This window comes from Ascidia mentula, chromosome 8, assembly GCF_947561715.1.
Source record: "Ascidia mentula chromosome 8, kaAscMent1.1, whole genome shotgun sequence".
NCBI lineage: Eukaryota > Metazoa > Chordata > Ascidiacea > Phlebobranchia > Ascidiidae > Ascidia > Ascidia mentula.
The window spans coordinates 6,133,844-6,146,071 of record NC_138573.1 but is presented as its reverse complement, the minus strand read 5'-3'; the positions used below and the strand labels follow the sequence as shown (position 1 = coordinate 6,146,071).

The 12,228-nt window shown below is 41.4% G+C and overlaps 2 protein-coding genes across 2 annotated transcripts in view; one reads left to right on the top strand and one right to left on the bottom strand.

Annotated features, from left to right (window-relative positions):
* The window catches only part of LOC145910926 (dynein beta chain, ciliary-like), a 43,615-nt gene that overhangs the window by 7,869 nt on the left and 23,518 nt on the right, over window positions 1–12,228 (bottom strand). The window contains exons 54-67 of the mRNA XM_082998147.1: window positions 7,260–7,411; window positions 6,053–6,214; window positions 5,869–5,948; window positions 4,715–4,834; window positions 4,424–4,586; window positions 4,094–4,217; window positions 3,452–3,594; window positions 2,930–3,104; window positions 2,492–2,600; window positions 2,164–2,305; window positions 1,767–1,913; window positions 1,186–1,443; window positions 701–873; window positions 6–230 (exon numbers count right to left, since the gene is read on the bottom strand). Coding sequence (XP_082854273.1) covers window positions 6–230; window positions 701–873; window positions 1,186–1,443; window positions 1,767–1,913; window positions 2,164–2,305; window positions 2,492–2,600; window positions 2,930–3,104; window positions 3,452–3,594; window positions 4,094–4,217; window positions 4,424–4,586; window positions 4,715–4,834; window positions 5,869–5,948; window positions 6,053–6,214; window positions 7,260–7,411 — 2,173 coding nt within the window. The remainder of the gene's footprint in view (window positions 1–5; window positions 231–700; window positions 874–1,185; window positions 1,444–1,766; window positions 1,914–2,163; window positions 2,306–2,491; window positions 2,601–2,929; window positions 3,105–3,451; window positions 3,595–4,093; window positions 4,218–4,423; window positions 4,587–4,714; window positions 4,835–5,868; window positions 5,949–6,052; window positions 6,215–7,259; window positions 7,412–12,228) is intronic.
* LOC145910927 (uncharacterized) lies at window positions 8,549–10,339 on the top strand. Its single transcript, XM_082998148.1, has one exon. The coding sequence runs from the start codon at window positions 8,663–8,665 to the stop codon at window positions 10,067–10,069; it is 1,407 nt and encodes a 468-aa protein (XP_082854274.1). The 5' UTR covers window positions 8,549–8,662; the 3' UTR covers window positions 10,070–10,339.

Below are 12,228 nucleotides of genomic sequence, written 5' to 3'. Positions count from 1 at the left end.
CCCACCTGTTTGCGAGGGTGATAGTTTTTGCGGTGGTTGCCACCTCGTTGCTGCATCGGATCTTTTCAGCCGTTGCCTCCTCGAAGTTTTTCGTCAGCTCGGCAAGCTCCTTGTCAAGTTTTGCAATTTTCGATCGAATTGTGGTTAATTTGCTTTGAGCCGACGCCAGTTCAGCATTGGCAGCGGCCAGAGCCTGACGTTTCGGTTCCACGTCACAATAGACTTCGTACCTGCGCACGTGGAATAGAAAAATGTTTTTTCTTTCAAGAGAATCTCTTCTTTTCAAGAGAATCGTTATGTGGAACAGTTGAATGAGGTATATAAAAACGTACATCAAGCACTTGAAACAATGATGCGCATTGAGTCAAAATAACACAAAAAATTACAACAAGCATGCCTTCGCTTTTTGCTATAATTGTTACTTAAGAAATAGTTTCCTTTCAAGGTGGGAATTTTGCAACTGTGGCCAGGTCAAAAAACATTTACGCCAAAACAATATCTTTCGCATTACCCGAAATTCGCAGCAAATCTTTCGGAAAATACGTTTGCTTTAATTAATTACCGTGTGTCCTGTTTATAAATAAACAATGAAAAAAATTTCACGAATGGAAATGGACCCTTGATTCTAGCGATAAATTAAACTCCGCAATTTTTGATTAATCACAACCTCACAACTCATGTAATTATCTACTGGCCCCACCATTTCACAATGTTGATCACCCAAGCCGATAATCCAGCAGCAGCGTAAGATTTTGTGGTCACTGTGTCGGGGTTGAAGTCAGGGTCATCCATGTATTGTCGAGTGGCGCGAAGACAGTTTTCATGGATATGTTCCTTGTCATAATTAACCAGCGACTCCAGGAATTGCTCCACCTGGCGTTAGTATGTTAATGAGATTGTCCCTTTTACTACCATTAATAAGTTATCCATTACAATCTTTATTACTTTCTGAAGTCTCTTGATATGGCACTCTTTAAGAGGAGTGACTTTTGTATTGAAAAATGTACACTATAGTGTAAAGCTATAGCTTTCGCGAGTACCTCTCACTTCATTAGGTGTAAATATTGCTTTGTTGCGTTTGTAGCAACCTTTTCATATTACTATGTTTGTAAAGCGGGAGGTCAACTAGGGTCACACATACTGTAAGCAATTTTATACCAGTGCCACAGTCTACAACGCACTCACCCTTCCCATAAAGACTTTAGAAGCTCTCCAGCTACGATCCTTAGGAATCTTTCCGTCCTGGGCACAAAGGCACATAACAGCCGCCATTACGTTGGATACGGCCTCAGGAGGAGTTGCAAAAGTCTTCAGCTCTGTCAAGTTGGTTCTGTTCAGAGTGTTAAGGGCTCCAGTGGCCGCCAAAAGCGCAGGTTCCGCTTTCACCAACTCCTCCTCACACTGGCGTTGTGTTTCGGCAACTTCCGCCGCAATAACGGCAACCTGATGCGGACAAAATAAATAAGTCCTATAGTCCGTGCATACATGTATCTACATTATATGTGCATATGACTTTCTTGCTCCATTTATGTATATAAGCCCTCCATCATGTATATTGCTAATTAACGAAACAGTATTTATCACAAATTCCTATAAGGGCAGAGAAAACGATAGACTTCGTGAATTGAGTTTGTTTCCGATACTGTATCTTAATAAGCAACCTTCAAAATAAAAGGGCCAGAACATGGATGACGGAAATGGTATTTTCGATTGTCACAAAACAGGAAAATTTGCGCTTGTCATGTCATAGTTTCCGGGTATTTCACCTTGCTCTCCTCCGCATCAGCGACTTCCTTTTCAGCTCCCACCTTCTCAGTTTGTTTGGCGACTCCCGCCAGCAGTTTTTCGGTTGTTTCGCTTCGGGATTTTAATTCAACTTCCTGGGCCGCTAACTTCGCTTTGAGATCATCCACCTGAATGAAATGAATACTATGCTTAACTTTAGAAACATTTAGAAGCAATTGAGCGAATAACGATGGGTGATTCAACGACCGCAAAGTCAACACAAAGTAGAATCGTCTGTGCCTGGTTGGCCAGGTCGTCTGGTGCAACCCTGTAGGTTTCTGTGCTCTGTCCCACTCGTGTTATATGCCCGCCAATATATCTTATATTTCGATAGCGTATAAGGCCTAGGAAAGTACAGAGAAATAATTTAAACTTTACCTGTTCTGAGGTGTTTTGGAGTTTGAGCAGTCCGTTTTCCAGTCGCTCCATTTTCTTAGTAAGTTCGGTGCTGGTGTGATGGATGAGGTGCTTGTACAGATCGATTTGCTCAAGGAAACTCTTTGGTGTTGTGTAGTTGTGTCTAAACGTTAAAAAAACAACAGTGAGTAAAGTTAGACTTTTAATTCACACAACGAATGACGCGACAGTATGGTGACGATGAAATATCTAGAAATCGCTTTGAAATCTAGAAAACGACGGTTGTTGACACATTAAGTTGTTAAATTAACACAAGGGTAGCAATTGAAGTTGTATCGAAGCAATTCACCTTCGATCGTTCGTCTTGTACTGTTGACTTGATTCGTTAACCGTGACATGAACATGTGCCATAAACTTGGCAATGCTGTCAACTATTGTCTCCTCGCCTTCTGGAACATCTACACAAGCGAATATATCATAGAGCGGCATGTCGCTGCAAATCTAAGTTTACGATCATTAGGCTTGCTGGCTGGGCAGCCCAGGTATTGCAACCTAGCTGGCCACTTTTTCCTGACAAGTCTGCAAACCTAATGATCGCGATACGATAGCTGTGATCGCCAAGCAAGGACCTGCGCAGTGGGGCGATCCTGCCAATCATGCCATTGCATGAAATATTACTGCGTCTAAGTTTACGACTTTGAGATAATTGAGTTTGAAAAAAAGCCTTATAACTGATTTCAAAATCAGCATTTAAATGGAAAATATTGATATAATGACATGACCTTACCTGATACTTCGGCAGTAATTTCATCGATATCAGAAACAAAGCGGCGACTGACGCTCACCAGCGCCTCGTGCGGCCATCCGTGGAACCAGTCGATGGAACAACAGTTGACGAGCGCCGGGAACTTCCGTCCGCGTACCCGCAAGGTGGATCCAACAGGCGAAAAACACAAAACAATCTAACAAATAAAAACAAGGCAACATCGGTCAATATATCCGACCCATATACTACATACGAAGTGGAAAACTTAAGCGGTATTTGTAACCAGGATAACAGGAGAAGTTAAATATAGGCCTGCTACAAATAAACAATACGCTAAAAAGATATCCGCGGGAAAAAATATCGCGATTTTCATGTTTTTAGCAAACAAAAAAAATCATAGTTTCAAATTTACGCACCTTGGGAAGAAACCCAAAATCGGCCTAAATTAGCAATAAATGCTGGTTCCAAATTCATCCTTTTTCTTATTGTACAAACATTTTTGAAAACTGATAACGGTAGTTCTGACCATGAAGGTTGACTTACCTTAAGTTGGTTTCTAACTCTGTCCAAAAAGAAGTTCCAGCAATTTTCCCGGGAATCAAACATTCCGCTTGCCCTCACCTCGTTCCGAACCCCGGTAATAATTTCTTCGGTTTCTTCGTCGCTGAACAAGTCAGACACTTCTCCTGTGATTCAAAAAAAATCAGTGTTATAAATTAAAATTGGATAATTAAACTAGACTGAAGGTAAGTGGAATACAAATTTCACAGACAAATGCTGCCGCTAACTTCAAAAATTGAAAAATTGGGATCTAACCAAAACTGCAGATGCAGGCCTTTTGTTAGAATCACTTTATTGCGTTTATTGCCAGGAAGTACAGATGCCCATGGGGCGAAATATATATTTCTGATAAAAAGTCAGGCTGATCCTGTAATAAAACGCTACTGCATTTTTTTACAGAATGTTACCGCTAAATTTTTATTTTTGTGTTTTTGTAGTTTCATTTGAAAACCATTAGAATAATTCCAAAATTAGCAGAATGTCGTTGAGAGGTAACTGTTGCAAAATTTGGCTACTAAATTTTATCAAAGAAATACAAATAAATTTATTTTCGGACAATTGTGGATATCAACATAATTTATAAATAAATTCACAACAGGTTTACTCCTCTGTGGTTGTACTTACCTGTCGCAAGATGGTCGTTAATAAGAACTAGAAATCTTTCATCAGGAATGTGGGCGTCGGTCATAAGGAACACGGTTCCAATACATTTCACTCCAGTGCGGATGTACAAGCTTGCAATATCCGCCTGCAAGCGCATACGTTTGTTTTAATAATAATTTACTTTGCCACACGTAAAGCGGTGAAGCACAGACAACCACAGTCAAGTCTACACAAAAGGTACTGAGTTAGCGAACAAACGACAAAATACACATAATTAGAAGTGGCAGCGTACAAACAAAAAATGAGCCTCAACATCTTGGCCTAATTTTGAAAAATGAAACATTACAACACCTTTAAATCCTGTATACTGTAGCCCTTTTTCAACGTCAGCTGGAAGACGTCCAGTCCCGAAATGAAAGCAGCCAATCGCGAGAGACTTTGCTTGCCACTCCCACCGACGCCGACCAATAACGCGTTGCCGCGTGGAGACTCCAAAATTCGATTGATGCGACATCTGCATTTGGAACAAAACAACATGACTTGATTGACATGCTTTGTATAAAAACTGTAAACTGTGTTTTTCGACGGCGGATTTTTTTCAAGATGACGCTGTAACAGAAAAAGTATTTTGAGGCATCTTACATGTGCATTATCGCGTCTTCGAACAGAACCAGATTCATAACGGGCAGGACGTCGTTGTGGTTGTCCAAAGTTTCAACCAGGATTTGGTGAAGTCCGTCCCATTTCTTCACAGGCATGTATCTGCCCATAACACAAGACGTCAGAAAATAATAAATATATTCTTCAAGCTACGAGGTAATTGAACAGGTAACTATAAAGCCACGTGGTAACTATAAAGCCACGTGGATATATATCATGCAGAAATATTACATGACGTTCATGAAAACGAGTTGCGTTATTGCGTCGAATATTGCCTTTTTCATGGCGTCTCATATTGTTCAAACAATCGGTGTCGCTATCTCAAAATTCTGGGCGAATCGTTTGCGACAATGTTTGTATTGATATGTCACACATAATTCGTCGATAAATTGCTTCTAACAAGATTCGCGCGCTGAAAAACTAACGGCAAAAACGCCCGCACTCAAAAGCAAACTTGTGTCCAACCAAGTTATTAGGCCAGGATTCAAGCTGAAGTTATATTTCACCCAACGCAAGAGTAAAATTTGCATTGATTTTCTTGATGTCAGTTGCGGGTAAGTAATGCAGCGAATTTCAAGCAATTATTGCTAGGCAGTCACTAACCATCAACAAAACAATACAACCCCAATTGGGGTCTTGTTACGTAGGTTTCGGAACAAATGTTTACCCACGCCCGTATGTAGTCACAAGACCCCAACATGTCTAGTCTTGTTACGTGTGAGTTTCGGAACTAATGAATTCACAAAGGAAAAGTTACAGGAAACGGACTTTATTACTTTCAGATGACTGCATGTGGTTTGGAAGCAACTAGACTGGATTATGCAGTCTGGGCCAATACTTTTCAGACTACAACGGGAACAAAAGCCTTTTGTTTTAAAACCAATGGACCAAAATCGGAAACACGGTTAACTTGCGAGCCGTCTGTGCGTATAATGTTACCCGTGGGCTAAAGAAACGTGATGCTGGAGGTAATGTAACCCAGCTCAGTTTCACATCAGTAGGTTTTGCAGAGTTGTGTATTTGCCGAGTTCAGTGAAGCGCTTTCAGAGCTGTCACAAGTTAGTTGGATGTTTATTTGGCGGCGAACATCCAGACGTTTGCGAAACCCGATTGTTGTTTTGTACAAGTGGTCTTACCTTGGCTCCCCTACTCCTTCAGCAAAGTGACAGAAAATGTTCGGCTTCGCTAGAATTTTGTCGTGGAAATCCTCGCCGCCCTAAATATCAAAAACAAGCAAAGCAATGTTTATTTTTTCTGTGGACCTTCGCTTGCAGTTCCACATACAATTTGAAGATAAACATTGTGCATTAAAGGAAATACCTCAAATACTCGTTTCATGGATTCAGACAGAATTTTCTCGAAGGAGGTGGCATCCTTTTCCTCGACCATTTTATCGCCGTAGACTCGCGCAGATTCATGCAGCCACAATCGAATGACGTCAACATTCGTCTTGACACAGTCGTGGGAGGCGAACAAAAGGCCCTGAAAATTATTTGTTTCAAAATTTTGTCCCGTGTATTTCCGTGGCATGAAGGCTTCAGCCTGTCCGTAATTGTTTTGTAGGAAATGGAAATGACTTACATATCCCGCTGCCGTGAAACGCAATTGTTCTCTTAGTCTGAACACTTAGCATTCCAGGAAAGCAGCGTACTGCTCTCCCTACTAATCCAGGCCATGGAGAATTTGAGCTCATACGTGAAAATGCGTTACTTCAGAAAAACTACAGTTTTTCGTCTATATCTCGTATATCTTGCGTTAATTCCGCTTAAAGCTGACTCCAGTAACAGTCAACAAGGACTGGCGGTTTACGGTTTTATTGCCGCCATATTTTTCTTTGTTTCGTCACAAATACAAATAATGCTGGAAACCTAACCGCTTCGTTTTTTTTCTTTGCGCGCAGTGACAAGCTTTTCCGCGGCGAGTACACGTTTTGGTAACAGCGCTTCGTATTGATGGTTTCATATTGAGTTTAGATAAAGGTAAATCACAGGATACTGTTAATAGAACCAGCAAAGCAAGTTTCCTTGGGGTGACAGCATGGCAATTCATAATGTGTGACGTAGGCTACTGCTTGATTCACGTTACTTGCAGAGCGAAGTTGCTGTAATGGCTTACCCTTGTTGGGAAAACTGCTTTTGGCCAAACGAGCCATTGATATTTTATTGACTACGTTATGTGCAATGTAGCAGCAACAGACAATAGTATATGCGTGCGTACAGGATGAGGTTCAAAAGAAGTGCTGTTCGTAAAGTTTGAAACCCTCTTTGAAGCAAAGATGCACTAAAACAGGCGCAGGTAAGTTTGTAGCCGTCGTAATTGTGTATTACTTGTGCATGAAGCCTTTATCGAAGTTGTAAACGTAGCGTTTACTAGTTAGACGATGCTTAGTGACTGTATGCAAACAATGGAGCCTAAAATTGCACTGAATTGTATGCTTAGTATCGTACATTAACTACGTCACCCCCTATTTCGCACTGAATTGACTTTTATCAGTCACGGAGTTATCACCCTGCTTGTTAACACTTACCTGAAACACATTGGAGAGGTCGCGGAGATTAAAAATGTAATGAAATTTGACCGCTGTAGGCAGGAATGTGGAAGCAATTCGTTGGTGTAAGTGAGTAGCAGCCTTTACCACCAACTCAACACTCTTGCTTACAGAGGGCGAAAAGGCGTGACCTGCAAGCAAAACAACGTTAGGTTTATCGGCAACTTCGTGCATTCCAGACATTCGATCTTAAATTAGATCGCTTTTTCGAGGAAAGGAGTGCAACATGCAAGATTGCACGGCCTGGCGCAATCACTTGAAACCTATCAACCGTAACGAAACGTGCGCGAAAAAGGGTTGTTCCGCCAGAAGCACGCAGACTGTTTAGGAAAAAGACCGTTTCAAGTCAAAGTTCCTTTCAGGGATTACATTTTCGCGCCAGAATAATCACACGCTTGAACTTTTCAGTTTTAAGTCTACGCTGATCGACAGTCTTGAAGATTAGCTCCACCAAGTTGTTTTGGAAGTTGAAGCAATTTGCACAGGTTAACTTGTGACTGACTTATTTCGTGTGCTGTTTTGGCTGTATCATGGTTCTGAATTTCGATAACTGGATATAGATTTTATATCACAACGGTATGCGTGGAATACGCACATTTTACTGTAGGTGTCATTTAACTGTCGTGGCGTCAAGGACAAAATGACAATGTTAAAAATACGATTATATTTATTTTCTACAGGTGGTTAATCACACTGTAAGCAGTGCAGCTGGTATCAGTGTAGTGGCACATAGGAAATTACCATTTGTACCTTACAGCCACAAAGTTAGTGACAAGCCCATGACCTATAAACGGCAGTTGATCGATCCCAAATCGTAGTTTTAAACTAATTGCTGTACAGATCATTAAGCTTCTAGACATCAATTCAACGAGGTGCTATTATCTCTGTACGTCATGGAAATGTAACAACCAGTTGCTCAGCGTTCAGTACATTGGGAAAGATTCACCGTACAGTTTTCAATCGCAATAGGCATGACTTAATGTATTATTTGCCTGAATGGTTTTCTTTGTGTAAAGTGCTACGCGACGCCCATAAACACGCAATCCAACGCATCAGTTTGAGAACTATTGGCCTGACTGTACGTCGCGACTCCCTTGTGCGTTCAATTCAGTTTTAAAGGAAGTCGCGCAATTTAAACAAAGAAATTTGATTGTTTTTAAAGGGAGGCTGGTGACCGATAAGGTTTGAGGACCACTGGCCTACCGATAAACCAAACAACTTTATCACTCGCTTTCATTATCTAATCGATGTTTTTATGTTACAGAGAATTGTAGAGAGCCGTTATAAAAAAAAGCTTTGCGTTGTGATATATCCACGGTGAACTTTCACATTGCTGTGTAGTTTGGACATTCGGTTGTGAAAATTAAAAGAAGACTCGCACGATGACTGACATGTTGAGTGGTTGCTACGTCCTTATACGCCCTCCCAACAGCGGCGATTCCCAGTTCGATTTTCTCAGCTCTAAAATGATCACAATGACCGCCGACGTGTTCCTGGCAGTTTACAAATATATGACGTTAAAGGAAAATCCCAAGCCAGTTGTCAAGAAAACTACGCAGGGTACTCAAACTGATCCGGGAACAGAAGAGATGTATATGCAACATAATGCTGACGGTGGTCAGGTGTGCGATCGGTGTCGGAATAAATTGAGTGAAAGTCCAAATTCTTTCAGTGACACGGCACTATCGCCACCACAGAATCAACAAACAAGAAAATATGCACCACCAGCGTCTGAGGAAGAAATTCGGGCTATGTTTGTAAAATTGACACCGGAAATCAGGGATATATCGTTGCACTGTGAGCAAGAGGGTAAGGACGTAACCAAACTGGATCCGATGAAGTACGTGGAGGAGCATTTGCAGGTGTTACAGTATCTTTGCCATAAAGCGAACGGGAGCCTCGCAGCCCTAAAATACTTGACCAAAAAGTTTCTGTGGTACGTAATTCGTCTGGTTAACGAGTTCGTTGAAAATCCTGATACTCCGGATCGTGTGATACGACATAACCAAAGTGTGCTAGTCACTGTGCGCAAATCGAGACGCTGGTCATTCAGAGACGCGATAGATCAAGTTACGAAGGAGAAGGAACAACAAAAAAACGCTCTAACAAATCCCGCGGGACACACTAGAGTGGAAAACCCGCGTCCAATCTCCAAGCCGCTGTCTCACGTTCCCGAAAACCGGCAGGAAAATGATGGCAGGCGCTCTGGAAATATTAAGTGCGACAATAAACCCCCCGCTGCGCCACTTGCTGGTGATCGAATTAACTTACGTTGCGGTCGCCAAAGTCAGATGACTGAAATGGCGGTTACCAAGCAACGTCGGGAAAGGAGCAGGACTGCAAGTAGCGATACTCACTCGGAGCGCGAATCCATAGGAGAACCGCTGAGTGATGACGACGTTGCAGCCAGAAGGGGGAGATTACTTAAGCGACCGATCGCCGGCGATCTCGACCATTCGCCATCTACGAAAAAATTGGCAGTTCCTCCGAACCCACGTGATCCACGTCGTGCCGCCCATCTCCGGCCGGAGCAAGAGAATCGGCCACGCGATGTAGACCGCAGGCATGAAACAGAAGGTTCATCCTGGGATGGGTGGGGAGCTCAAAGAAAGCAAAAAATGTTTCAACCCAACGTGTGTCGCTTTTTTAACCTTCGCAACGGCTGTCGACACGGGAAAAATTGCCATTTTAGTCACCTGTGCAGAGTATGCAGGTCGCCTTCGCATGGACAAAGCACCTGTAACCAATTACCCCGATGTGGCTCGGTGGATGACGACATGCCCATATAAGGAAATAAGTGTCATGTTCATAGTCACTGAATTTAGACGGTCAAGGTTTCGAAAAATAACTCCAGCCAAAGAATTGTATTCAAAATACACTGAAAATCGACTGAAGTTCAGTCACTGAACCCACACGGATGCTGATATCGGTTTCACGAAAAAACGGCAACAACTGTAACATCCATAGAATAAAGGGATTGGGTTGATATTTGTACAAAGCTACAAAATATTTTGAGTGTTGTTTTTGTTGTTCAACAATGTCACGTTTTTTGTTTTACTTCGCAGGTTTGTGTTTTTGGCACTGTTTTCAATACAAACATATATCATTTACGTGTGCTTTTTAGTCCAAGGCGTGGAGGTTGGTGTTAAACCGTTTATGGGCTGCCTTTGTGAAAAGGTAAAAGTCCAGGCCATGAATGCCTAACACCGCACGCCCGACATAAAAACTTCGTTTTTGATGCAGAAGGTATAAAACGATCCAGATGCAAGGTGAAAGCCACCCAACTATGGTAGGCTATCGCAAATAATCGTAGGCTATATAGCCAACTTCCCGTGCCGTTCGTACATGAACCAACTCACATCACTGTCGGGGTGCGAAAGGAAGAGGTGTGTATGTGGCTTTAGATTGCCTCTGTGCTGTGTGGATGTGTTTGCACACAGAAATCTGTTTATTGTGGTCATAAATTTCGCCCTAACATTTTTCTTTACGCTTGAAAGGTAAGTGATTGTGATAATAGTTGCGCAGGGATTTTGATTGTCATGATAATGCAAAATATTGAAGATTGATTGTCCACATACACAAACGTCTATCAAACACAGGCCTTTCCTATAAAATCCCTTCCTCGATACGTCATCTTTTTTTATACGAGCGACAACACATAATAAAATGAAATGCAGCAACTATCTGACAGCCATGGATTCGAAGCCTTTCGGTTCATAAATAAATGACGTCGCTTTTCAACAGCGACCCAAAAGCGCAGAATAACCTCAAAAAAGTCCGCATTTTTGGATAAAGAAAGTTTTAACTAACCTGTTTACACTTTTAAGCGAAATAAATTGCAAGTTTATTTACCTGCTACGAAAGGTACCTTTAAGGTTAATGGGTCAACAAATTACTTAATAACCAGATGATTAGTACGAATGAACAATTTTACTTTATTTGCATTCAGGTGTTCCAACTCAGTTAGCACCATGGACCTTGTCGATTTGTGCAAACAGGTGACCGAAGTCCATCAAAATCGTTCGAGAATGCAAATATAGTAGAAAATATTTGTGCGGAATATAAATCGACCTTATATTCCAAAAAAAAACATATGAAACAGTGGAAGGAAATTTGGTTGCAAATATAAGTAAACCCGTTTTGAAGGTAGGCTATTCACGTCAGCCGACACCCGACAGTGTCCGCATATAAACGGACGAGCATGGTAGACGTAGCAATGGTTAGCCATGAGAAGGAGGGCATCCTGCTATACCGGATGCATTGTGAACCATCCATCAACATATGAAAGGTTATTAGTGGGGAAACGCAGGCAACCCTGTACGTTAGTGTCGTTGCACTACATTGGAAATTCCTCAGGAGGCGATATTGGAAAATCGTTTTTTTTTTCTTTTCTCACTTATATAATTTAGTTTCCAATAAACTTGTTCGGACATAATTAATGTTTACATTCACAAAATGCCGGTGGCGTCAAGGACAAATGACAATGTTAAAAATACAATTATATTTATTTTTTTACGTGTGGTTAATCACACTGTAAGCAGTGCAGCTGGTATCAGTGTAGTGGCACATAGGAAATTACCATTTGTACCTTACAGCCACAAAGTTAGTATTCGCACAATTTGACGACCTTTTGAAAATTTTCACCATTCGGGTGATCAGAAGTTTATGCAAATGTGTATTGAGGATTTCCATATATAATTTGTACAAAATCCCCGAATATTGGGAAGTTGTGCTCGAGTAATCGTGTATTTTGGAAAATTCTCACTACTTGTATTTTTCGCCATAAAATGCAAAACCGATATGTCCGATCAGAAAATATTAGATTGGCAATCCCAAATATTTGGCACCGAACCTGTACATTTCTCATAAAACAGCGAATGCAAACACAATGCTTACGCGAAGTGGTAAAGAGTCCTACACAAATTTGAACTTCAATTGAAAAACATAC